The sequence below is a fragment of the Rhynchophorus ferrugineus genome, unplaced genomic scaffold (genome assembly GCF_030347505.1).
Source record: "Rhynchophorus ferrugineus isolate W39M unplaced genomic scaffold, kcgeb_rfMv2 rfM3, whole genome shotgun sequence".
In the NCBI taxonomy this organism is placed as follows: domain Eukaryota; kingdom Metazoa; phylum Arthropoda; class Insecta; order Coleoptera; family Curculionidae; genus Rhynchophorus; species Rhynchophorus ferrugineus.
The window spans coordinates 52421868-52449788 of NW_027472582.1; the positions used below are offsets into that span (position 1 = coordinate 52421868).

At 28.2% G+C, this 27921-nt stretch overlaps 1 protein-coding gene across 2 annotated transcripts in view; it reads left to right on the plus strand.

The window, feature by feature from the left end:
* The window catches only part of Gfrl (Glial cell line-derived neurotrophic family receptor-like), a 598276-nt gene that overhangs the window by 445666 nt on the left and 124689 nt on the right, over nt 1-27921 (plus strand). For both annotated transcript variants that reach the window (XM_076399821.1, XM_076399820.1), the window contains one exon: nt 25725-25895. In XM_076399821.1, the coding sequence (XP_076255936.1) occupies nt 25725-25895 (171 nt within the window). The remainder of the gene's footprint in view (nt 1-25724; nt 25896-27921) is intronic.

The window sequence follows — 27921 nt, forward strand, 5'->3', positions numbered from 1 at the left end:
TCTAAATTCATACAATTTTTATTACATTACACATTTTTAAACGCAAATTTTAAATTTGTAATATCTCCGAAAATATTTGTTTAATTTACATGCTGTAAGGAACCATATTGATCTATATTAATTGCACACTGTATTTAAGGTACTTAATTCGATAAGGATTAATGCCGTATTGCTTAAAATAGCTTCGTAAATAAGCCATTTTCTCACGTAAAAAGTAAACAATAAAAATGGTTAATGTAGGTTATCCCTAAAAGATAAACATATACCATCGCGGACTTTTTTGTAGACCTTTTTATGGTGTACAATACTGTAGTACATTAATTTGATCTAACTCGTAGGGTTAGGCAGCGTTTTTGCTAATTGCTAAATAAGCCTAAAAAAATAGGTTAATTTACGACATCACGTTAGAAACCTCTAAAATTAGCAATGTTGCCTTAGTATATTATGCATGTATTATACATACAAACCTTCCTCTTGAATCACTGTATCTATTGAAAAAAACCGCATCAAAACCCGTTGCGTATTTTTAAAGATTTAGGGACAGAAAAGGCGACTTTGTTTTATACTATGTAGTGATATAGGTTCAGAATATTGCTACTATGTTCTAATTTAATATTTCTTATTCACAAATATTATCCCTCTGTCATATGGTAAAACTAACTTAAAATGATATTTTAATATTAGTTAAACTTGTTTTGATAGTATTTTCAATATAATCTCAGAAATACATTTGATATATATTATTAATTACAGTAATAAATATCTGCATATTAAAACAAATGGAAACTATCGCCAGAACTAACACTCACTAAGCTTTTCTAAATAGTATTTAACTAAATCTTATTTCCATTAAGTTTTAATAGCTAACATGGTACCAATAAGTTTAAATTACTATACTACTGAACACTATAACAAAAGTATAATGAATAAGAGTTTTTTCAAAACTGCAACAACTTCGCAACATAACATATAAGTATATATGATTTTTCTTTACTTTTATGTTATAATCATAAATGTAAAATATTAAACAAGGCAAAAAGAAACAAAATTAAAAGTACTTTAATAAAAGGTACTTTATTTTTTACAGTATAAAAATTATAATAAAGTAATGTATTTACAATCATTAAATAAACTATAGACTTCTTAAAACTTACGCCTATAAAGTAAATAATTAAAATAATTGATAAAGGGTTTAAAGAATAATTTGTCACATTGTTTTATATTTTATTGCATTAACCGTTAAACATCTGAGTATCTATCTTAATATTAATATTCTATAGGTTTATAATATATATACGAAATTACGGTTAATAATTCATAGTTTCTTCTATTTGTAATATCTGTTCCATCTAAGCAAGCTATAGAATTAGTTTCACTTTATCTACATATTTTCATTACTTCATTTATGTATTAGTATATTTTCTATTCTTTAAATATATTTTTCACCTAAGATATATTGAAAAAAGTACAAATATAATAAAAAAAACCAGGCTTATTTGATAAAAGAATCAGGAAATATATTTATTTCAAACTATCATTTTTTGAAATATTCTGGAAAGTCACCATTACAGATTGCGCATCTGTAATTTGTCTTCTGTGGCTTTCTTTAACCTACTGCCGGCTATAAACTCACCAACAAATGAGAAGTTAAAACATTCCTTTTATCTCTTGATGTACAAATTAATCTATTTATTACCTGCAATATTTGGTTACGGTTTTGTTACAAAATGTATTTACTAATAAATCCTGACACGAATTAGAAGTTAATCCCACTAAAATTTACATAAAATTATTTACAATAATAAAATAAATTTTACAATTACCTATAATACAGTGATGTGCTTGTGAAAATTCAAATGGTTACAGAGCACAGAGGATTTTTGTTATTGTTTAATTTTGTTAATCTAAATTACGCTGAAATTTTTGCATATGTTGCGTTTTCCATTCCCAGCTATATACGGCTTCAGGTAAAATGGACCTATTAATTTGTTATCCCTGCAAATAATGTAGAGTATAACTTTCTATGATCGTGATTTTCTTAATCGTTAAATCTACGGTAATACTACGATAACACGTTAATAGTTCCAACAATACTGAAATTGAAACAAGCAATACGAAAGTTTAACGAGGCTTAAAATTAAATAAAACCATATCTTAACTTACTCCCTTTCCGTGTTAATATCGTTTCAAATACCAAATATATTGTTCTTCCGACATATTGTGAACTCACAACATAACATTATACATCTATAGTCGATTTATGGACAAATGAAACGGCGAATAATCTACCGTATTAGAATTAGAGCTGGCAGTAGGCAGCGGGTCGGCCAAGTCCAATGAAAATAGAGCCTCAATTAGTTATTTATATATTTTGTGTCGCCAATCTGGTTCGGCTATTCCTGGTTGCTTGATTTGAGCATATTTAGTTTTATTGAAATTTACTTATTTAGAAGGCATATTATACAAAAATTTAAATTCTAAAATTTTCCTCCTTATAAGATTTAATCGTGCCAAATTTCCGTTTTTTTCAAAAAGGCAGACAAAATTTTCACTAAGCCGATTATTCTATGGAAGATGATCAAATAATGATACAATAATAATGTTACTAAACTAATTAATTTTTAAAATGATGGTATATCTAGTCCATTTGATATAGAAGGACCTAAAGTACAGTTAATTAAACAACCACAATAGTTCCTGCTGTAAGATTGTTTTATTATATTGGTATTCAAATCTTTTATGAATTTTAGGCACGTTTTTCATGTGTAGTGGTATACTCTGAATACCCAATTTATCTAACAGGCAGTTGTATGTTCAAGTAATATGTTTTACTTTCATTAGTCTTTCTTTGTTCTGTCACTGTTACTTTCACTATCTGAATCACCTTTAAATCAATCACTAAATATCTATTAAGGCCTAACATTCTATGGTCATATTGTCATCCATCTGAACTAGAGCCAGTGTTTCTTTTTTTTCAGGCATATTTTTAAAAAGTAACCAAGTAAAACATAAATTGACATTTCTTTTATATTTACCAGTAACAATTCGAAATAGTTCAGTCTTAAACTTAGTATCTTCAAAACTTGCAACGAAGCTTATGTTTTGCAGTGCATTAAACCATTCCTGCTTCTTAAGAATGATTTATCTGCAATTAATTGTTAAATAATATCATTAATACCAAAATCTAATCAAATTTCACATTTTTATGTCCATTAACCATTGTTGTAATTACACTATTTTTATTAGCATCTTGCCATGAGTGGTCTAATGTTCCACTTATTTAACTTAATTGATTTTAATATATATTTCTAAAAAAACTGTATTCTACTGAAACCAGTGCCTAGAAATTCTATTAGCCCTCAGTCAGACCTCTATGTTTTCTAAGGGATGATCATATCCTTCACAGAGCTGTATATTCCTATGTTTTCTATGGATAATTTCCTGATAAACAGTTCTCTCTAAAATAATTGTATTAAACGATGTTTATATCGCAAAAACGACTCCTAGTCCTCCTATTTTTAGACATTTCAATTTGATCATGATTCGTCATTCGCTCCATATTTGGACGCTTTCTTTTTGTGCATCCAACATTATGGTTTTCTTAATTTTTTAAGGAGTTTTAGCCACAGTGTATATTAATATTTAGAGCATCTGCAATGATCTAAAATTTTTCCAATAAACTCTGGCAACTCAACATTTAATAAGTATTAATACTTACCTCTCTAACGTATTCTACTGGCAAGAGGTTACCACTTGAAGTAACTGATTCCAGACGCCGGCTAACAATCTCTATTTTTATTACTATTTATACAAATTTGACAACTTGGCCAACAGTATCAACATAAATCGAATATTATAGACTGATTTGATTACATGTTACTACATGTTCCTACAAATCATTCTATCTCTTTTTAGCCAGGATAAAGTGAGAAGGAAAAATCTACTTAGAATTTAAAAGGAATGTTACAATTCTAAAAACTGAAATTGACATTACACTCGACATCATCTATCATGTGAATTTACTGTTTTATTAGACTGGCTATATAATATATTTGGGCTTAGTAATAGCAGACAGTATAATTGTTAAATGATACCGCTATAGTTAAATACTTTTGTTTTAGCTTTAATTAAATCTGAAAATTGGAATAAAAATAAACACTTTGCGAATATCTCTAGTTATTCCTCTTTCTGAATTCTAACAATAACAGTTCAAAGAACTCTCGCTCCATAAATAATTTCTTCTTTACTGAAGAATATCGGAAAGAAAATAAATCATCTTACAGATGTAATTCTTATCGGGAACCGAAACGGAAAGAAAAACACATATGTAAATAGATATATTGCTTTAAGGAGCACGGAAAAATAAAACACCTTTTATTCTTGGAACGTTTGAGGCCCACACCGCAAGATATAACAATATTTGAACGATAAGAAAGGATTCCGTTGAAAATTGGAAGGTTAAGTAGCGAGTTACTTCCCTGGTATCTATAATGTTTTCTTATATCGATATTCCGCTGTAAATCAGGTCGTAGTCATTAAATCACTACATAGTATAAAACAAAGTCGCCTTTTCTGTCCCTATATCCCTATGTGCGCTTAAATCTTTAAAACTACGCAACGGATTTTGATGCGGTTTTTTTCAATAGATAGACTGATTCAAGAGGAAGGTTTATATGTATAATACATGCATAATATACTAAGGCAACATTGCTAATTTTAGAGGTTTCTAACGTGATGTCGTAAATTAACCTATTTTTTTAGGCTTATTTAGCAATTAGCAAAAACGCTGCCTAACCCTACGAGTTAGATCAAATTAATGTACTACAGTATTGTACACCATAAAAAGGTCTACAAAAAAGTCCGCGATGGTATATATTTATCTTTTAGGGATAACCCACATTAACCATTTTTATTGTTTACTTTTTACGTGAGAAAATGGCTTATTTACGAAGCTATTTTAAGCAATACGGCATTAATCCTTATCGAATTAAGTACCTTAAATACAGTGTGCAATTAATATAGATCAATATGGTTCCTTACAGCATGTAAATTAAACAAATATTTTCGGAGATATTACAAATTTAAAATTTGCGTTTAAAAATGTGTAATATAATAAAAATTGTATGAATTTAGATATTCCAAAGATAGCAGGAAATCTTCATAGTAAGTATAGGGGAAGAGGAATTGTTTTACTCCAAATTTAATGCGTGCAGGCCAAGAGCAGTAATGAATGAACCAAAAATACTGGATCGATTTTAATCATGTTTTGATTGAGTGACATAGGCATATATATTTTATGCCCGTGCAAAGTCGGAGCGGGCCGCTATGTTTTTATATGCAACTTTCATATTTTTTCTGTAGTGTATTTAATTTAGTATCAGCATTGCACCCGTGCGAAGCCGGGGCGGGTCGCTAGTCATTAAATAAACTATAGACTTCTTAAAACATAGGCCTATAAAGTAAATAATTAAAGTAATTGACAAAGGGTTCAAAGAATAATTTGTTACATTGTTATATATTTTATTGCATTAATCGTTAAACATCTGAGTATCCATCTTAATATTAATATTCCATAGCTTTAAAATATATGCCAAATTACGGCTAATAATTCATAGTTTCTTCTATTTGTAATATGTGTTCCATCTAAGAAATTTATAGAGTTAGCTTCACTTTATCTGCATATTTTCATTACTTCATTTATTTATTAGTATAATTTCTATTCTTTATATATATTTTCGCCTAAGATGTATTGAAAAAAGTACAAATTTAATAAAACAACCAGGCCTATTTGATAAAAGAATCAGTAAATATATTTATTTCAAAGTATCATTTTTTGAAATATTCTCGAAAGTCACCGATACAGATAGCTCATCTGTAATTTGAATTCTGTGGCTTTCTTTAACCTACTGCTTCCAACTTTGCCTAATGCTCCTCATGCCGACTATAAACTCACCAACAAATGAGAAATTAAAACTCCTTGGAAAAATGGAAGGTTAAGAAGCGAGTTTTTTTCCCCGGTATCTATAATATTTTCTTATATCGATATTCCGCTATAAATCAGGTCGTAGTCATTAAATCATTAAATAAACTATAAACTTCTTAAAACATAGGCCTATAAAGTAAATAATTAAAATAATTGATAAAGGATTCAAAGAATAATTTGTTGCATTGTTATATATTTTATTGCATTAATCGTTAAACATCTGAGTATCTATCTTAATATTAATATTCTATAGCTTTAAAATATATGCCAAATTACGGCTAATAATTCATAGTTTCTTCTATTTGTAATATGTGTTCCATCTAAGAAATTTATAGAGTTAGCTTCACTTTATCTGCATATTTTCATTACTTCATTTATGTATTAGTATAATTTCTATTCTTTATATATATTTTCGCCTAAGATGTATTGAAAAAAGTACATATTTAATAAAACAACCAGGCTTATTCGATAAAAGAATAAGTAAATATATTTATTTCAAAGTATCATTTTTTGAAATATTCTCGAAACTCACCGATACAGATAGCTCATCTTTAATTTGAATTCTGTGGCTTTCTTTAACCTACTGCTTCCAACTTTGCCTAATGCTCCTCATGCCGACTATAAACTCACCAACAAATGAGAAATTAAAACTCCTTGAAAAAATGGAAGGTTAAGAAGCGAGTTTTTTTCCCCGGTATCTATAATATTTTCTTATATCGATATTCCGCTATAAATCAGGTCGTAGTCATTAAATCATTAAATAAACTATAAACTTCTTAAAACATAGGCCTATAAAGTAAATAATTAAAATAATTGATAAAGGATTCAAAGAATAATTTGTTGCATTGTTATATATTTTATTGCATTAATCGTTAAACATCTGAGTATCTATCTTAATATTAATATTCTATAGCTTTAAAATATATGCCAAATTACGGCTAATAATTCATAGTTTCTTCTATTTGTAATATGTGTTCCATCTAAGAAAGTTATAGAGTTAGCTTCACTTTATCTGCATATTTTCATTACTTCATTTATGTATTAGTATAATTTCTATTCTTTATATATATTTTTCGCCTAAGATGTATTGAAAAAAGTACATATTTAATAAAACAACCAGGCTTATTCGATAAAAGAATAAGTAAATATATTTATTTCAAAGTATCATTTTTTGAAATATTCTCGAAAGTCACCGATACAGATAGCTCATCTGTAATTTGAATTCTGTGGCTTTCTTTAACCTACTGCTTCCAACTTTGCCTAATGCTCCTCATGCCGACTATAAACTCACCAACAAATGAGAAATTAAAACTCCTTGGAAAAATGGAAGGTTAAGAAGCGAGTTTTTTTCCCCGGTATCTATAATATTTTCTTATATCGATATTCCGCTATAAATCAGGTCGTAGTCATTAAATCATTAAATAAACTATAAACTTCTTAAAACATAGGCCTATAAAGTAAATAATTAAAATAATTGATAAAGGATTCAAAGAATAATTTGTTGCATTGTTATATATTTTATTGCATTAATCGTTAAACATCTGAGTATCTATCTTAATATTAATATTCTATAGCTTTAAAATATATGCCAAATTACGGCTAATAATTCATAGTTTCTTCTATTTGTAATATGTGTTCCATCTAAGAAAGTTATAGAGTTAGCTTCACTTTATCTGCATATTTTCATTACTTCATTTATGTATTAGTATAATTTCTATTCTTTATATATATTTTTCGCCTAAGATGTATTGAAAAAAGTACATATTTAATAAAACAACCAGGCTTATTCGATAAAAGAATAAGTAAATATATTTATTTCAAAGTATCATTTTTTGAAATATTCTCGAAAGTCACCGATACAGATAGCTCATCTGTAATTTGAATTCTGTGTCTTTCTTTAACCTACTGCTTCCAACTTTGCCTAATGCTCCTCATGCCGACTATAAACTCACCAACAAATGAGAAATTAAAACTCCTTGGAAAAATGGAAGGTTAAGAAGCGAGTTTTTTTCCCCGGTATCTATAATATTTTCTTATATCGATATTCCGCTATAAATCAGGTCGTAGTCATTAAATCATTAAATAAACTATAAACTTCTTAAAACATAGGCCTATAAAGTAAATAATTAAAATAATTGATAAAGGATTCAAAGAATAATTTGTTGCATTGTTATATATTTTATTGCATTAATCGTTAAACATCTGAGTATCTATCTTAATATTAATATTCTATAGCTTTAAAATATATGCCAAATTACGGCTAATAATTCATAGTTTCTTCTATTTGTAATATGTGTTCCATCTAAGAAAGTTATAGAGTTAGCTTCACTTTATCTGCATATTTTCATTACTTCATTTATGTATTAGTATAATTTCTATTCTTTATATATATTTTTCGCCTAAGATGTATTGAAAAAAGTACATATTTAATAAAACAACCAGGCTTATTCGATAAAAGAATAAGTAAATATATTTATTTCAAAGTATCATTTTTTGAAATATTCTCGAAAGTCACCGATACAGATAGCTCATCTGTAATTTGAATTCTGTGGCTTTCTTTAACCTACTGCTTCCAACTTTGCCTAATGCTCCTCATGCCGACTATAAACTCACCAACAAATGAGAAATTAAAACTCCTTGGAAAAATGGAAGGTTAAGAAGCGAGTTTTTTTCCCCGGTATCTATAATATTTTCTTATATCGATATTCCGCTATAAATCAGGTCGTAGTCATTAAATCATTAAATAAACTATAAACTTCTTAAAACATAGGCCTATAAAGTAAATAATTAAAATAATTGATAAAGGATTCAAAGAATAATTTGTTGCATTGTTATATATTTTATTGCATTAATCGTTAAACATCTGAGTATCTATCTTAATATTAATATTCTATAGCTTTAAAATATATGCCAAATTACGGCTAATAATTCATAGTTTCTTCTATTTGTAATATGTGTTCCATCTAAGAAAGTTATAGAGTTAGCTTCACTTTATCTGCATATTTTCATTACTTCATTTATGTATTAGTATAATTTCTATTCTTTATATATATTTTTCGCCTAAGATGTATTGAAAAAAGTACATATTTAATAAAACAACCAGGCTTATTCGATAAAAGAATAAGTAAATATATTTATTTCAAAGTATCATTTTTTGAAATATTCTCGAAAGTCACCGATACAGATAGCTCATCTGTAATTTGAATTCTGTGGCTTTCTTTAATCTACTGCTTCCAACTTTGCCTAATGCTCCTCATGCCGACTATAAACTCACCAACAAATGAGAAATTAAAACTCCTTGGAAAAATGGAAGGTTAAGAGCGAGTTTTTTTCCCCGGTATCTATAATATTTTCTTATATCGATATTCCGCTATAAATCAGGTCGTAGTCATTAAATCATTAAATAAACTATAAACTTCTTAAAACATAGGCCTATAAAGTAAATAATTAAAATAATTGATAAAGGATTCAAAGAATAATTTGTTGCATTGTTATATATTTTATTGCATTAATCGTTAAACATCTGAGTATCTATCTTAATATTAATATTCTATAGCTTTAAAATATATGCCAAATTACGGCTAATAATTCATAGTTTCTTCTATTTGTAATATGTGTTCCATCTAAGAAAGTTATAGAGTTAGCTTCACTTTATCTGCATATTTTCATTACTTCATTTATGTATTAGTATAATTTCTATTCTTTATATATATTTTTCGCCTAAGATGTATTGAAAAAAGTACATATTTAATAAAACAACCAGGCTTATTCGATAAAAGAATAAGTAAATATATTTATTTCAAAGTATCATTTTTTGAAATATTCTCGAAAGTCACCGATACAGATAGCTCATCTGTAATTTGAATTCTGTGGCTTTCTTTAACCTACTGCTTCCAACTTTGCCTAATGCTCCTCATGCCGACTATAAACTCACCAACAAATGAGAAATTAAAACTCCTTGGAAAAATGGAAGGTTAAGAAGCAAGTTTTTTTCCCCGGTATCTATAATATTTTCTTATATCGATATTCCGCTATAAATCAGGTCGTAGTCATTAAATCATTAAATAAACTATAAACTTCTTAAAACATAGGCCTATAAAGTAAATAATTAAAATAATTGATAAAGGATTCAAAGAATAATTTGTTGCATTGTTATATATTTTATTGCATTAATCGTTAAACATCTGAGTATCTATCTTAATATTAATATTCTATAGCTTTAAAATATATGCCAAATTACGGCTAATAATTCATAGTTTCTTCTATTTGTAATATGTGTTCCATCTAAGAAAGTTATAGAGTTAGCTTCACTTTATCTGCATATTTTCATTACTTCATTTATGTATTAGTATAATTTCTATTCTTTATATATATTTTTCGCCTAAGATGTATTGAAAAAAGTACATATTTAATAAAACAACCAGGCTTATTCGATAAAAGAATAAGTAAATATATTTATTTCAAAGTATCATTTTTTGAAATATTCTCGAAAGTCACCGATACAGATAGCTCATCTGTAATTTGAATTCTGTGGCTTTCTTTAACCTACTGCTTCCAACTTTGCCTAATGCTCCTCATGCCGACTATAAACTCACCAACAAATGAGAAATTAAAACTGCTTGGAAAAATGGAAGGTTAAGAAGCGAGTTTTTTTCCCCGGTATCTATAATATTTTCTTATATCGATATTCCGCTATAAATCAGGTCGTAGTCATTAAATCATTAAATAAACTATAAACTTCTTAAAACATAGGCCTATAAAGTAAATAATTAAAATAATTGATAAAGGATTCAAAGAATAATTTGTTGCATTGTTATATATTTTATTGCATTAATCGTTAAACATCTGAGTATCTATCTTAATATTAATATTCTATAGCTTTAAAATATATGCCAAATTACGGCTAATAATTCATAGTTTCTTCTATTTGTAATATGTGTTCCATCTAAGAAAGTTATAGAGTTAGCTTCACTTTATCTGCATATTTTCATTACTTCATTTATGTATTAGTATAATTTCTATTCTTTATATATATTTTTCGCCTAAGATGTATTGAAAAAAGTACATATTTAATAAAACAACCAGGCTTATTCGATAAAAGAATAAGTAAATATATTTATTTCAAAGTATCATTTTTTGAAATATTCTCGAAAGTCACCGATACAGATAGCTCATCTGTAATTTGAATTCTGTGGCTTTCTTTAACCTACTGCTTCCAACTTTGCCTAATGCTCCTCATGCCGACTATAAACTCACCAACAAATGAGAAATTAAAACTCCTTGGAAAAATGGAAGGTTAAGAAGCGAGTTTTTTTCCCCGGTATCTATAATATTTTCTTATATCGATATTCCGCTATAAATCAGGTCGTAGTCATTAAATCATTAAATAAACTATAAACTTCTTAAAACATAGGCCTATAAAGTAAATAATTAAAATAATTGATAAAGGATTCAAAGAATAATTTGTTGCATTGTTATATATTTTATTGCATTAATCGTTAAACATCTGAGTATCTATCTTAATATTAATATTCTATAGCTTTAAAATATATGCCAAATTACGGCTAATAATTCATAGTTTCTTCTATTTGTAATATGTGTTCCATCTAAGAAAGTTATAGAGTTAGCTTCACTTTATCTGCATATTTTCATTACTTCATTTATGTATTAGTATAATTTCTATTCTTTATATATATTTTTCGCCTAAGATGTATTGAAAAAAGTACATATTTAATAAAACAACCAGGCTTATTCGATAAAAGAATAAGTAAATATATTTATTTCAAAGTATCATTTTTTGAAATATTCTCGAAACTCACCGATACAGATAGCTCATCTGTAATTTGAATTCTGTGGCTTTCTTTAACCTACTGCTTCCAACTTTGCCTAATGCTCCTCATGCCGACTATAAACTCACCAACAAATGAGAAATTAAAACTCCTTGGAAAAATGGAAGGTTAAGAGCGAGTTTTTTTCCCCGGTATCTATAATATTTTCTTATATCGATATTCCGCTATAAATCAGGTCGTAGTCATTAAATCATTAAATAAACTATAAACTTCTTAAAACATAGGCCTATAAAGTAAATAATTAAAATAATTGATAAAGGATTCAAAGAATAATTTGTTGCATTGTTATATATTTTATTGCATTAATCGTTAAACATCTGAGTATCTATCTTAATATTAATATTCTATAGCTTTAAAATATATGCCAAATTACGGCTAATAATTCATAGTTTCTTCTATTTGTAATATGTGTTCCATCTAAGAAAGTTATAGAGTTAGCTTCACTTTATCTGCATATTTTCATTACTTCATTTATGTATTAGTATAATTTCTATTCTTTATATATATTTTTCGCCTAAGGTGTATTGAAAAAAGTACATATTTAATAACACAACCAGGCTTATTCGATAAAAGAATAAGTAAATATATTTATTTCAAAGTATCATTTTTTGAAATATTCTCGAAAGTCACCGATACAGATAGCTCATCTGTAATTTGAATTCTGTAGCTTTCTTTAACCTACTGCTTCCAACTTTGCCTAATGCTCCTCATGCCGACTATAAACTCACCAACAAATGAGAAATTAAAACTCCTTGGAAAAATGGAAGGTTAAGAAGCGAGTTTTTTTCCCCGGTATCTATAATATTTTCTTATATCGATATTCCGCTATAAATCAGGTCGTAGTCATTAAATCATTAAATAAACTATAAACTTCTTAAAACATAGGCCTATAAAGTAAATAATTAAAATAATTGATAAAGGATTCAAAGAATAATTTGTTGCATTGTTATATATTTTATTGCATTAATCGTTAAACATCTGAGTATCTATCTTAATATTAATATTCTATAGCTTTAAAATATATGCCAAATTACGGCTAATAATTCATAGTTTCTTCTATTTGTAATATGTGTTCCATCTAAGAAATTTATAGAGTTAGCTTCACTTTATCTGCATATTTTCATTACTTCATTTATGTATTAGTATAATTTCTATTCTTTATATATATTTTTCGCCTAAGATGTATTGAAAAAAGTACATATTTAATAAAACAACCAGGCTTATTCGATAAAAGAATAAGTAAATATATTTATTTCAAAGTATCATTTTTTGAAATATTCTCGAAAGTCACCGATACAGATAGCTCATCTGTAATTTGAATTCTGTGGCTTTCTTTAACCTACTGCTTCCAACTTTGCCTAATGCTCCTCATGCCGAATATAAACTCACCAACAAATGAGAAATTAAAACTCCTTGGAAAAATGGAAGGTTAAGAAGCGAGTTTTTTTCCCCGGTATCTATAATATTTTCTTATATCGATATTCCGCTATAAATCAGGTCGTAGTCATTAAATCATTAAATAAACTATAAACTTCTTAAAACATAGGCCTATAAAGTAAATAATTAAAATAATTGATAAAGGATTCAAAGAATAATTTGTTGCATTGTTATATATTTTATTGCATTAATCGTTAAACATCTGAGTATCTATCTTAATATTAATATTCTATAGCTTTAAAATATATGCCAAATTACGGCTAATAATTCATAGTTTCTTCTATTTGTAATATGTGTTCCATCTAAGAAATTTATAGAGTTAGCTTCACTTTATCTGCATATTTTCATTACTTCATTTATGTATTAGTATAATTTCTATTCTTTATATATATTTTTCGCCTAAGATGTATTGAAAGAAGTACATATTTAATAAAACAACCAGGCTTATTCGATAAAAGAATAAGTAAATATATTTATTTCAAAGTATCATTTTTTGAAATATTCTCGAAAGTCACCGATACAGATAGCTCATCTGTAATTTGAATTCTGTGGCTTTCTTTAACCTACTGCTTCCAACTTTGCCTAATGCTCCTCATGCCGACTATAAACTCACCAACAAATGAGAAATTAAAACTCCTTGGAAAAATGGAAGGTTAAGAAGCGAGTTTTTTTCCCCGGTATCTATAATATTTTCTTATATCGATATTCCGCTATAAATCAGGTCGTAGTCATTAAATCATTAAATAAACTATAAACTTCTTAAAACATAGGCCTATAAAGTAAATAATTAAAATAATTGATAAAGGATTCAAAGAATAATTTGTTGCATTGTTATATATTTTATTGCATTAATCGTTAAACATCTGAGTATCTATCTTAATATTAATATTCTATAGCTTTAAAATATATGCCAAATTACGGCTAATAATTCATAGTTTCTTCTATTTGTAATATGTGTTCCATCTAAGAAAGTTATAGAGTTAGCTTCACTTTATCTGCATATTTTCATTACTTCATTTATGTATTAGTATAATTTCTATTCTTTATATATATTTTTCGCCTAAGATGTATTGAAAAAAGTACATATTTAATAAAACAACCAGGCTTATTCGATAAAAGAATAAGTAAATATATTTATTTCAAAGTATCATTTTTTGAAATATTCTCGAAAGTCACCGATACAGATAGCTCATCTGTAATTTGAATTATGTGGCTTTCTTTAATCTACTGCTTCCAACTTTGCCTAATGCTCCTCATGCCGACTATAAACTCACCAACAAATGAGAAATTAAAACTCCTTGGAAAAATGGAAGGTTAAGAGCGAGTTTTTTTCCCCGGTATCTATAATATTTTCTTATATCGATATTCCGCTATAAATCAGGTCGTAGTCTTTAAATCATTAAATAAACTATAAACTTCTTAAAACATAGGCCTATAAAGTAAATAATTAAAATAATTGATAAAGGATTCAAAGAATAATTTGTTGCATTGTTATATATTTTATTGCATTAATCGTTAAACATCTGAGTATCTATCTTAATATTAATATTCTATAGCTTTAAAATATATGCCAAATTACGGCTAATAATTCATAGTTTCTTCTATTTGTAATATGTGTTCCATCTAAGAAAGTTATAGAGTTAGCTTCACTTTATCTGCATATTTTCATTACTTCATTTATGTATTAGTATAATTTCTATTCTTTATATATATTTTTCGCCTAAGATGTATTGAAAAAAGTACATATTTAATAAAACAACCAGGCTTATTCGATAAAAGAATAAGTAAATATATTTATTTCAAAGTATCATTTTTTGAAATATTCTCGAAAGTCACCGATACAGATAGCTCATCTGTAATTTGAATTCTGTGGCTTTCTTTAACCTACTGCTTCCAACTTTGCCTAATGCTCCTCATGCCGACTATAAACTCACCAACAAATGAGAAATTAAAACTCCTTGGAAAAATGGAAGGTTAAGAAGCAAGTTTTTTTCCCCGGTATCTATAATATTTTCTTATATCGATATTCCGCTATAAATCAGGTCGTAGTCATTAAATCATTAAATAAACTATAAACTTCTTAAAACATAGGCCTATAAAGTAAATAATTAAAATAATTGATAAAGGATTCAAAGAATAATTTGTTGCATTGTTATATATTTTATTGCATTAATCGTTAAACATCTGAGTATCTATCTTAATATTAATATTCTATAGCTTTAAAATATATGCCAAATTACGGCTAATAATTCATAGTTTCTTCTATTTGTAATATGTGTTCCATCTAAGAAAGTTATAGAGTTAGCTTCACTTTATCTGCATATTTTCATTACTTCATTTATGTATTAGTATAATTTCTATTCTTTATATATATTTTTCGCCTAAGATGTATTGAAAAAAGTACATATTTAATAAAACAACCAGGCTTATTCGATAAAAGAATAAGTAAATATATTTATTTCAAAGTATCATTTTTTGAAATATTCTCGAAAGTCACCGATACAGATAGCTCATCTGTAATTTGAATTCTGTGGCTTTCTTTAACCTACTGCTTCCAACTTTGCCTAATGCTCCTCATGCCGACTATAAACTCACCAACAAATGAGAAATTAAAACTCCTTGGAAAAATGGAAGGTTAAGAAGCGAGTTTTTTTCCCCGGTATCTATAATATTTTCTTATATCGATATTCCGCTATAAATCAGGTCGTAGTCATTAAATCATTAAATAAACTATAAACTTCTTAAAACATAGGCCTATAAAGTAAATAATTAAAATAATTGATAAAGGATTCAAAGAATAATTTGTTGCATTGTTATATATTTTATTGCATTAATCGTTAAAAATCTGAGTATCTATCTTAATATTAATATTCTATAGCTTTAAAATATATGCCAAATTACGGCTAATAATTCATAGTTTCTTCTATTTGTAATATGTGTTCCATCTAAGAAAGTTATAGAGTTAGCTTCACTTTATCTGCATATTTTCATTACTTCATTTATGTATTAGTATAATTTCTATTCTTTATATATATTTTTCGCCTAAGATGTATTGAAAGAAGTACATATTTAATAAAACAACCAGGCTTATTCGATAAAAGAATAAGTAAATATATTTATTTCAAAGTATCATTTTTTGAAATATTCTCGAAAGTCACCGATACAGATAGCTCATTTGTAATTTGAATTCTGTGGCTTTCTTTAACCTACTGCTTCCAACTTTGCCTAATGCTCCTCATGCCGACTATAAACTCACCAACAAATGAGAAATTAAAACTCCTTGGAAAAATGGAAGGTTAAGAAGCGAGTTTTTTTCCCCGGTATCTATAATATTTTCTTATATCGATATTCCGCTATAAATCAGATCGTAGTCATTAAATCATTAAATAAACTATAAACTTCTTAAAACATAGGCCTATAAAGTAAATAATTAAAATAATTGATAAAGGATTCAAAGAATAATTTGTTGCATTGTTATATATTTTATTGCATTAATCGTTAAACATCTGAGTATCTATCTTAATATTAATATTCTATAGCTTTAAAATATATGCCAAATTACGGCTAATAATTCATAGTTTCTTCTATTTGTAATATGTGTTCCATCTAAGAAAGTTATAGAGTTAGCTTCACTTTATCTGCATATTTTCATTACTTCATTTATGTATTAGTATAATTTCTATTCTTTATATATATTTTTCGCCTAAGATGTATTGAAAAAGTACATATTTAATAAAACAACCAGGCTTATTCGATAAAAGAATAAGTAAATATATTTATTTCAAAGTATCATTTTTTGAAATATTCTCGAAACTCACCGATACAGATAGCTCATCTGTAATTTGAATTCTGTGGCTTTCTTTAACCTACTGCTTCCAACTTTGCCTAATGCTCCTCATGCCGACTATAAACTCACCAACAAATGAGAAATTAAAACTCCTTGGAAAAATGGAAGGTTAAGAAGCGAGTTTTTTTCCCCGGTATCTATAATATTTTCTTATATCGATATTCCGCTATAAATCAGGTCGTAGTCATTAAATCATTAAATAAACTATAAACTTCTTAAAACATAGGCCTATAAAGTAAATAATTAAAATAATTGATAAAGGATTCAAAGAATAATTTGTTGCATTGTTATATATTTTATTGCATTAATCGTTAAACATCTGAGTATCTATCTTAATATTAATATTCTATAGCTTTAAAATATATGCCAAATTACGGCTAATAATTCATAGTTTCTTCTATTTGTAATATGTGTTCCATCTAAGAAAGTTATAGAGTTAGCTTCACTTTATCTGCATATTTTCATTACTTCATTTATGTATTAGTATAATTTCTATTCTTTATATATATTTTTCGCCTAAGATGTATTGAAAAAAGTACATATTTAATAAAACAACCAGGCTTATTCGATAAAAGAATAAGTAAATATATTTATTTCAAAGTATCATTTTTTGAAATATTCTCGAAAGTCACAAATACAGATAGCTCATCTGTAATTTGTATTCTGTGGCTTTCTTTAACTTACTGCTTTCAACTTTGCCTAATGCTCCACATGCCGACTATAAACTCACCAACAAATGAGAAATTAAAACTCCTTGGAAAATAGGAATAAAAATAAACACTTTGCGAATATCTCTAGTTATTGCTCTTTCTGAATTCTAACAGTAACAGTTCAAGGAACTCTGTCTCCATAAATCATTTCTTTACTGACGAATATAAAAAATAAAACACCTTTTATTCTTGGAACGTTTGAGGCCCACACCGCAAGAGATAACAATATTCGAACGATAAGAAAGGATTCCGTTGAAAATTGGAAGGTTAAGTAGCGAGTTTTTTCCCCAGTATCTATAATGTTTTCTTATATCGATATCCCGCTATAAATCAGGTCGTAGTCCGGCTGTCGACTTACCCTTATCAATGGCAGCGGTGACAATGGACCACATTCATTAGAATTTGATAAAATACTATACAATACCGGTAGAATAGAAAATTCGTTAACTCCTAATTTTAACTAATAGAATATGTTCCTATAAAATATATATCCCGCGTAATGTATTAGTTTTTCTTTTGTAGAATATTAAAATGTAATATAAAATATTGATAGAGCCTCTTCAATAAATCAGCGAACTCCGTTATCTAAATGTATGACGTCAAAACATTGAAATGATGCCTCCTTTGACTTAGATATATAACAATATTTTAATGAAAATAAAATAGTGAAACAAAAATGTTATAAGGTATCGTTTATTTTAACATTACAGTGTATATAACATTAATGCGAAGGACTTAAAATAGATTTAATTATACAGCTACAATAGTTTGTAGATTAGAGTTGTTTAATCATATTTACATTGAACAATTTACATTTACATATATGGTATCCACTGATAAGGTTTAATACACATAATTATCAACATCCAATTATATATATATATATATATATATATATATATATATATATATATATATATATATATATATATGTAATAAGATAATTTTGGTCTTGAACTGTTTGTGGAAGTCCAAGGAAGATTTAAAAGGTGAATAAATATGAAAATGCTCGAAATTAAATAAAAACAATATTTTTGTTTTTACTTTGATGTCGAGGATCGAATCTGAAAATTTACGTGGGCGAGAACTTTCTTAAGTTCGGTGATCTTTTGTGATAGTGACATTTAAAATTATGCGCTCTTTTTTTGTTGAATTTTTGTGATAGTGACACTTTACTGCTAAGTGCGCGAGCACTTTTCTCACTTTGATTAATTACAATTTACTTTACTGCTAATAGCGCGAGAACAATCAAGTCAACCAAATATGCGAAGAGCTACCTGCTATATATATATATATATATATATATATATATATATATATATATATATATATAATTGTATTAAATTATGTTTTTATTGATAAAACTACTCACAGTTTTTATATATTTCATTAATTTAATCTCGAATAGAACCTCAGCAACTTAACATTTCATATTATCAATACTTCCCTTTGTGACGCATTTTACAGGTAAGAAGGGGCCCCAAATATCTTGTTCCTATTCAAAGTTATTCATTAGAGACGTAATGTTTTTCTAGCTTACTATTTATAGGTTCGACATTGTCAATCAGAATAACCACAAGTATTAATCAGCGATTTAAAATTTATCAAAACAATGAAAGCGCCAAAATAGCTTTTGCTAGTTTATAATCCTTAAATTTCATGTCACTGTTGTGTTGATGGATTTTATAGATATTTAACGAGACGGTTAATTAATTGAAAATTAATTTTATAGGTTACATGCTCGGATACATCAAACGACACTGTGTTTTTTAGCTAGAATAAAATTAGAAGGAAAATATTCTCTGATATGACAACGAATTTACAAATTGCGATATGCAATACAACAAACATGTTGATGACGTGAGTTCACTGGAATTTTGAATACACTATATATCACTCGTATCCTCTGCATCTCAAACTAAACAGAACTTGGTTCATAGTTCCATAGACTATGTGAAGCCAGACTATGAAGAAGTGAACAAGATGTACAAAATGATCTCTGCGCATGCGGATTTCTATAACCTACTACAAGATATGTTTATTATTTGCTAATTCTAGGGTTATATATCTTATTTACAGATTTTTAATTTCTTACATATGTTTGTGAATATTTTATGAAATTCATAACAAATAACAAAATATTACAACATTAAAAAATTGTAGCAAAGCTGAGACGACAAAATGAGTTTATATATATTGAACATATATTAATCCCAGTAAATCTCTGTCACTGTACTTCATAGTACTGTTACAAAATACATTTAAAAAATTAAATAATCCAAAAATATGAACAAAAATTATAAAACATTCTAGATGTGAATACATCAAAAAAATTATCAGGATAGGAAAGAATGTAGAATGTAACTAATTATTTAACATTATTTCGTAGATTATGTTAACTTTGAATAATTTATATAAATATTTGTGTCCTTTCAAGTGACACTGTTGGAGGCACTATTGCATATGTTTATAATATGCAACTGAGTGCATATATGCAAGCAACATAAATGCTAGTAGATTATAGTAGTAGTAGTACTAAAATACTAAAATATAAAATTACAATAGACGACTTGAGACATCCTTAGGATACACTGGTGGTGTTCAAAAACCAAATTCAAAGGAAATACATCAATAATACGTAAATATACATAATTGTACATATACCAGTGCTGTTACTTCGATATTGAAATATACCTTATTTGATATAAACTTTATTTTCTGTCTTTTTTGATTAGTTTTTTCAACACCTAAATTAAGAATTCTTATTTTTAAAATTTTCAGTTATTTAGTATAGAAGAAATATATATTAGAAAAGCAAAATAATAAGTATCAATTCCATTTATTCCACTAAAATATTAATGGCTATTTTTGCATTGTGAATAATTGTTTTTCAAATAGTAATTTAAGACGTATAAACAATAAAAGCTTCAAATATAAGCAAAATAAATTAAAATGTTATTTGTTTTATTTTTTCTTATTTAAAGGTTCAGATTTTGTTGGGAAGTAAATTCATTTAACAATATATATTATACGCTATTATTTAAGCTATTTTTTTTTAAATAAAAACAACCTTTTATTAATGGTTACTTATTATGTTACTTATTAAGATTATTAATTTTAATTTTTTCTTTACCACATAAATAGCAAAGTATCCAGAAATAAAAAAAATTCATGTCTGATGATATACTTCTATATCGAAGTAGCCGGCTTCGCTGGCGCAGTGGTCAAGGCGACAGGACAGTCCTTCTACTGTTGCGATAGTGGCGGTTTCAAATCCTCCTGCGCTGTGTTTGCCGTTTAGGTTTGTGATTGTAATTGTAAATGTCTTTATAGGTAACAAAGGACAATCCAACAGAGAATAACCATTCTAGTCATTCCAGTAACCAGGCTGGGCTAGGCCGGATGTGTTCTGGGATGGTCTCTTCTGGATAAACTCTCGTTGGTGAAACGGAGGCTTTAAAATATTTTTTAAAAAATATCCAAGTATCAGAATCGATATAACCAGTTGTGTATATTCACGTTTATTGGTGTATTTCCCATGCATCTGTTCTATTATATGTATGTGATGAAATTAACGTGCTTACACATAATGCATTTTAATTTCCACTCTAAGAAAACAGTGTTATACAAACTTTTTATGTACTCCATCTGCCTGAGCTATAGAAATTGCGATTATTATTTGAAATAGAGTTGCTTGCGAAATTTTCTTGTTCTGGTAAGTTTGTTGATACTGTTACATATAGAATATATCAAAATTTTTACTAATATTTTAATTTGTTAGGTTTTTTATATACTTATGCCCATAAATAGTTTCTTATATATATATATATATATATAATTGTCGTTGCAGATTCAATCCTTACATCTCCTCTATGACAAATAAAAAAGTAATGTTTTGTTATTGTTTCCTGAATTTAATCAAAATTTGCCACAATATACTTGCTATGTATCGACAAGTGAACAGAAATGGAACCATAGAATTAGCAAAAACAAACATAAATGTCCACCACGTATTCATCTTAGCTTCTATCATGGTATATCGTGTGTATTACAACTTAAAACTTAAACTTGTGGTAATATGCTGGACAGTAATATCGGTAGAAATTATAAACTTTTTATATTTAATTATAACAATTGTTCTAATATTTAGAAATCAATAGTATCAAAAATAAAAATCTTTCTGGATTAATTCCTATATCAATATTAGATAGACTGAGAATCAAAAATATGGCTTTCAGACCTATAATATAAACATGTGTAATGTTTATATAATCGAGAGCTACTATCGTCGAGAAGCTACAGCAAGTTACCAAAATTTCTGTTATATTATTTGTCGATACATCAAATCTCCTTCGGTAGTTGAAACTTAAACAATATAATGCTCTGAATCCATGCGAAATCGCACAACCAACATCATAAAGGGATATTACTATTATACCTTGATTATGTGTTACACAGTTAACTAAAACATGATTACCGATTTACTAATACAGTATGTTCAGTTCTGAAAGTTTACATGGATAAAATGACAGTAACAAAGATTAACACCCAGAATAGTCGAATAATATCGTATAGGGACATAAAAAATCATATGCAAAAATCTGTAAGAGATTTATTAAGGCAAATAGCTTAAAGCTTATTATTTACATCAAACAGTGACTTTTCTTACCTGAAAATTTTAGCTGCCAGCTTATACTTTGGTAATTTTGTCACTATAAAATGGCATTTATTGAGAATATTAGTTAAATACATTATAATAATGACAATGTGTCCGATATTGATATTAGTTTTTCAGTTTTTTCAGATTTCAGTTTGGCTTTAGGTTTCAATCATTGATCCTTTTTAACACTTCAGTATTTTTAAACCGTATCCCAGCCAAGCTCACTTATATCTAAAAAAATTATATGTTGAGCATGTTGGTTGAAGCAAGAGTGTCCATTCAAGCTACAAATGTGTTCTCATGAAAGAGAATTACTTTGCGTCCTTTGATTATTATTGTTGTTCTTTTCGCAACAGTGAATTATTTAATTTATTCAATTGATGGCTCTGCAATAATTTAATTAGGGCTTTACACTAAACCTTGATAATCCTATGACCATCAAGCTTTGCCGTATAAAAAGCTTGATGGTCATGAATAACCCACTTTTGCGTCGATGTGGATGACTCTCTTATGACTTTAATGATGAATCTATGACCGTTTGCCTTTGGAGTTACGTGTATGTAATAGGTCTACTTCTCATCGCCAGTCACAATACAGCATAGAAAAATATGTTGAAACGTTTCAAATGACATTTTCAGTCAGTTCGTACGCTAGTACGCCTACTACCTTTAGGCCCATTCCTGAACAATTAAAAAGTAATTATATGAAACAAAATCATATATTTCATTTATATTTAATTGTTACCAAATATTAAGTAATTGTTTAGTTGTTATGTTAATTGTGTTTCCAAGTAACAATTTCAAATAATTCTTGTATTTTAACTTCAAAATTTGTTGTGCCATACTAAATTACAGCCATTGCCAATCGACTTGCTGGGATAATTTCCACCAGTGTGTTATGGTATGGTGTATTGTCCATCGCAATAACTGGTTGCTACTACTAGTTCTTTCACAGCTGATATTAAAATCAGAGCAAAAAACTTTGAGTTCGTTTCTTCATGGTTTTCGCTCTTGGACTTGGAAGAAAACTCTGTTTCTCCTCAAGGAATAAAACAATTCCTGTTGCTAGTATGAAGAGCAATATATCTGCCATGAATTGTTACAAAATATTATGATTAAAAAAATCTAATCAAATGTTATTCGATCTTTAAATTTTTTCCGTCAACTTTTGTTGTCTTTATATTGTTTTAATAGTATCTTGCCCAGGTTGGCCTAATTTTACACTTTAAAATATATATTTCTATACATAACATAAAATAACGTTTAAGTTTTCCATAATTTTATTTTATGCTTTTCAGAGTATTCTTTTAAAAGTGCTATGTGGAGGTTCCATCAAACCTCTTCGTAGGATATCTAGGATATACTATTTAAATTCTGTATTTCCTAACGGTGTATTAAAGGATGACTTATAACCATGAAAGAGCTGCATATCGCTAAGATTTCTACGGATACCTTGCTAATCCCAGCAAAGATTGATAGTCATGAATATCCCGTTTTCGTGAGTGATGTGGATGACTCTCCTGAATTAACCTATGGTTTTCTGAATGCCAGATTACCGTAATAAGACCACCTTTCATCGCGAGTCACAATACAGCACAGAAAAATTTTGAACGGTTCGAAATGACATTTCTAGCCGGTTCGTACGATTGGACTTCTTGATTTATGATCTTATATAGCACATTTAAACATCTGAAACTGCTAAACTGCTAAGATATCTGAAAGTTCGTTGACAGTTTAAGATTTTTTCCAATAAATCTTGCTATTCCTCATTATCCAAATTTTCCGTTATTTCAGGCCGTCTTTTTATGGCTGCCATCAATATCAAAATTATTAAATCGTTGAAATCAAACGCGACTACTATAAGTTGGAAAAATGATTCAGAGGTCATAAATCAGACAACAAATTTATTGAAATTAAACAAATTAATGAGCGTCAAAAGTATAGTTTTCAGCCTTCCATGGCTAGTAACTGTATTAACTGAATGGCTCAACAATTTGTTGGATCAGTGGAATTAAAGTTGTTATTTCATATAAATAATTATCCAAAACTACTTCGCATTTTTACCCAGTAATAACCAAATTACATTAATTCTCAGATATGGGAGAAAAGCTAAAGGAGAAATATAAATTCAGTTGAAATAAAATATAATCCTACTGTTGTATCGTTATAAAATTGTTTTGTACTTTCAGTCCGTTTTTTACCATTGACATCAAAATCAGAATAATTAAATCGCTAACACTAAGCCACACAATTACTATAATTTCTAAAACTGTTTGAGGGGTCTTGACAACAAATATCTTACCTCAATAATTTATTGAATCCATTGATTGAAACCATCGTTACATGTAGATAAATAATAAAATCATTGAAATTTACAGATTAGTAAAGTTTTTTACTTTTATAGTCCGCATTCTTACCTAATAAAAACGAAAATCCATTCATTCCCAGAGATGACAGAAACGCCATAGCGAAAAAGAAATTCATCTAAATTATTTAGTTTCAGGGCAACACGACTATTACCTACTATTGTAATAGTTCTAGGGTTGAATCCTAGTCCTACTGAGCATTATTTAAAATTGAGGTTATCTATAAAGTAAGAGTGCAAGATCCGAGAAGGAAAACGACCCTAGTCACGCCACTAACCAGGCTGGTTCAAACCGGATGCCTTCTGGGTTGACCTCTAAGTCGGCAAATTTAAGCCTGAGGGTTGTGGTTGATGAGCCGATGTTAGCCCATGTGAAATTTTAGGTCCAAATAAATCAATAATTGTAAAAACAAGATGTTAATACATAACAAATTATTAAATAAAAACATCTCTTATATTTCATATATTATTTTAAATTAACTATTATTAGTTGGCAATTATAATTAAACATTTGCTAAATACTAAATTGTCTCATAATGTTTGGCAACGAATTAATATAACAACTATTAAAAATAAATCAGAAAAGCTATGAAATATATTAACAAACCACCATCAGCTCGTGGCTAAAATTTAATTATTACATTCACCAGAACATTCAAAAATATTTACAAGGCAACCGCAACACGACCCTTCCTGCTACCAGCCAACCCATATCTACCCGCAGAACGGGAACAACGAAAAAAAAATTAATAAAACACAACACCGTAGCCGCAAAAGCTAACAAAGCCAAAACCGACCTCCTCATTACCGTATCGAACGGTCAGTTTAAATTGTTTTGAATTTTTTTCACTCTCTGCTTGTTTTTTTTTTACAGTTGCCTGTTCGACCGTCACCGTGACGAAATGCCAGGCCGCCCTGCGCACCCTGCAGGCTTTCCCCGTTTTCAAGCCGACGTGTCTTTGTCGAGAACCCCACATGGATCCCGAGTGTAACTCCTTCAGGGATTTCCTGTTCGATCACCCCTGCGTGTTTGTCAAAGAAAAAGGTACGTAGTTGATGTTGTCAGTCGTGTAGGTGAATTTTATACGTTCGCCTTTCTAATAGACGGAATGGCTATGAAGTAAATCGGCTACGTGTACGACAAAAGTTTCGACGATGTTCTTTTTTACTTTCCTTTTTTTCTTATTGTATTCGATGTAATATATAAAAAGTAAGTATCAGTCATTCAATTTAACGTGTGTCTGAAAAGTTATATCACAACTAAGATAGTTCTGATACCTCAAAAAATAAAATAAGACCCTTCTGCTGAAGTCCTTTTAATAACTCTGTCGATGGACATTTGACAGAAACGACATATTTTATATTTTTCTGATGAAACACAATAGACAAAATATACGAAAAAGAAACGATATCTTATATTATTAATGTTCAGTAGGTTTATACCTTGGGAAAAGTAAAACGTCAATAATAAATTATGTTAAAACAGTCTATGTCATGTTAAACACTATACCGTATTATTGGAATTCTTTAGAAAATTTACATTATTACTAATCGTTATCGACTAACCCACAATTTGTCTTTACAATAACGTAAATCTAGGTTTATATCTAGGAGGATCCATCTTAAGTCTCTACTGTAATAATGTTTTTGTATTAACACTGCTGTTTTTCAATTAAATTAACCCCATTACATTACGCTACCCAAGATCAAATGGTTTGATTTTGAGTTTGAGTCCTGTCCTGAGTATGGTATTATCAAAAAATTGTATTACATCGTCGATTCTATCCTTAGGTCTCCTTGGAGTTATTTTGATTTCCTGAATGACAGTCGGTATCTGATCTGATCTGATCTCATCTGTCTCGGTGTAAGTAATTAGTCTTGTAATATCTGGGTGCATCTACAATACTTTTCAGGACTTTGCCCTGTCAAACTTGTATTATATTTATATTCATTTTTTAAACATCCTCATAATTGAATTCCGTAGGTCCTTGTAGGTTTCGATTTTCTTGTATAATACTAATTTACTATGTACTGTAATTGTGATATTCTTCTAATTAACCAATGCATTTTCCTATATTTTAACTCCAGTTCTTTCCTTTTCTGTATTACATGTTCCTTCCAGTGAAGTTTTGTATCAAGATTCATTTCTAGATACTTAGCGTTGTTTTATATGGAATGATTATTGTTATTGATGCTTGTGTGGTCTTGTTATATGTAAATTGCACATGCATATATTTATTTTTGTTAATATTTATATTCCAGGACTGGATCGATTTATTTATATTTATATAAAAATAATGCTTATTCCAATTTTCGTATGGCTTCTTAGCTATTGTCTGCTACAGCTGGAATCGCAGTGTTATCAGCAAATGTGGCCATCATGATGTGTAGACTAGATATAGAATTGAAATATTCTTTTCGCTTCCTCTTTTAAGATTTTAATGGTTCAGTGTATTGTTTCGGTAACATTTTCTGTATCTTATGAATAAAGTGGGCTAAGAATATATCTGTACATTCATTTTTTACTTAGGCTTTTTCAATTACATCTTTTATCTATGAGCCTGGTCAATTGTTGAATGCTTGTTAATAAACTCAAACAGGTGTGTCGGTGTCAGGTAATTTCTCCCTATAATCGGTGTTATTCTATCCAGCGGGATATTTTCAAATACCTTAGATATTAAAGATTATTATATTATTAGAGATTTTTCCAGATTTTGAGGAATGCTGGAATAAATAATTTCAGAAATGCTGCATTGATCAAGTTGGTGAGTTTTATAATTCCCTTTTATGTCAGTTTTACCTATTGTATCCTAGGTCTTTTTACTTGTATTACTTTAGTAATTTAAGTACTAAAGTACACTCCGTAAGTGTGTTGCTTCGAAAACATTGTTTCCGCCTATGTGGCAATTTGTCGAAGATTTCTGTTACTATAACTGGGAGGATCCTATTTACTAATATTATCATCAGAGTCTTTCTCAATAGCATCCATAATTATATTAACCAGTCAATTATTGAATGTTTATTAATAAAACTAAGCTGGTATAACATGATTTGACTCTCTATTAGACTTA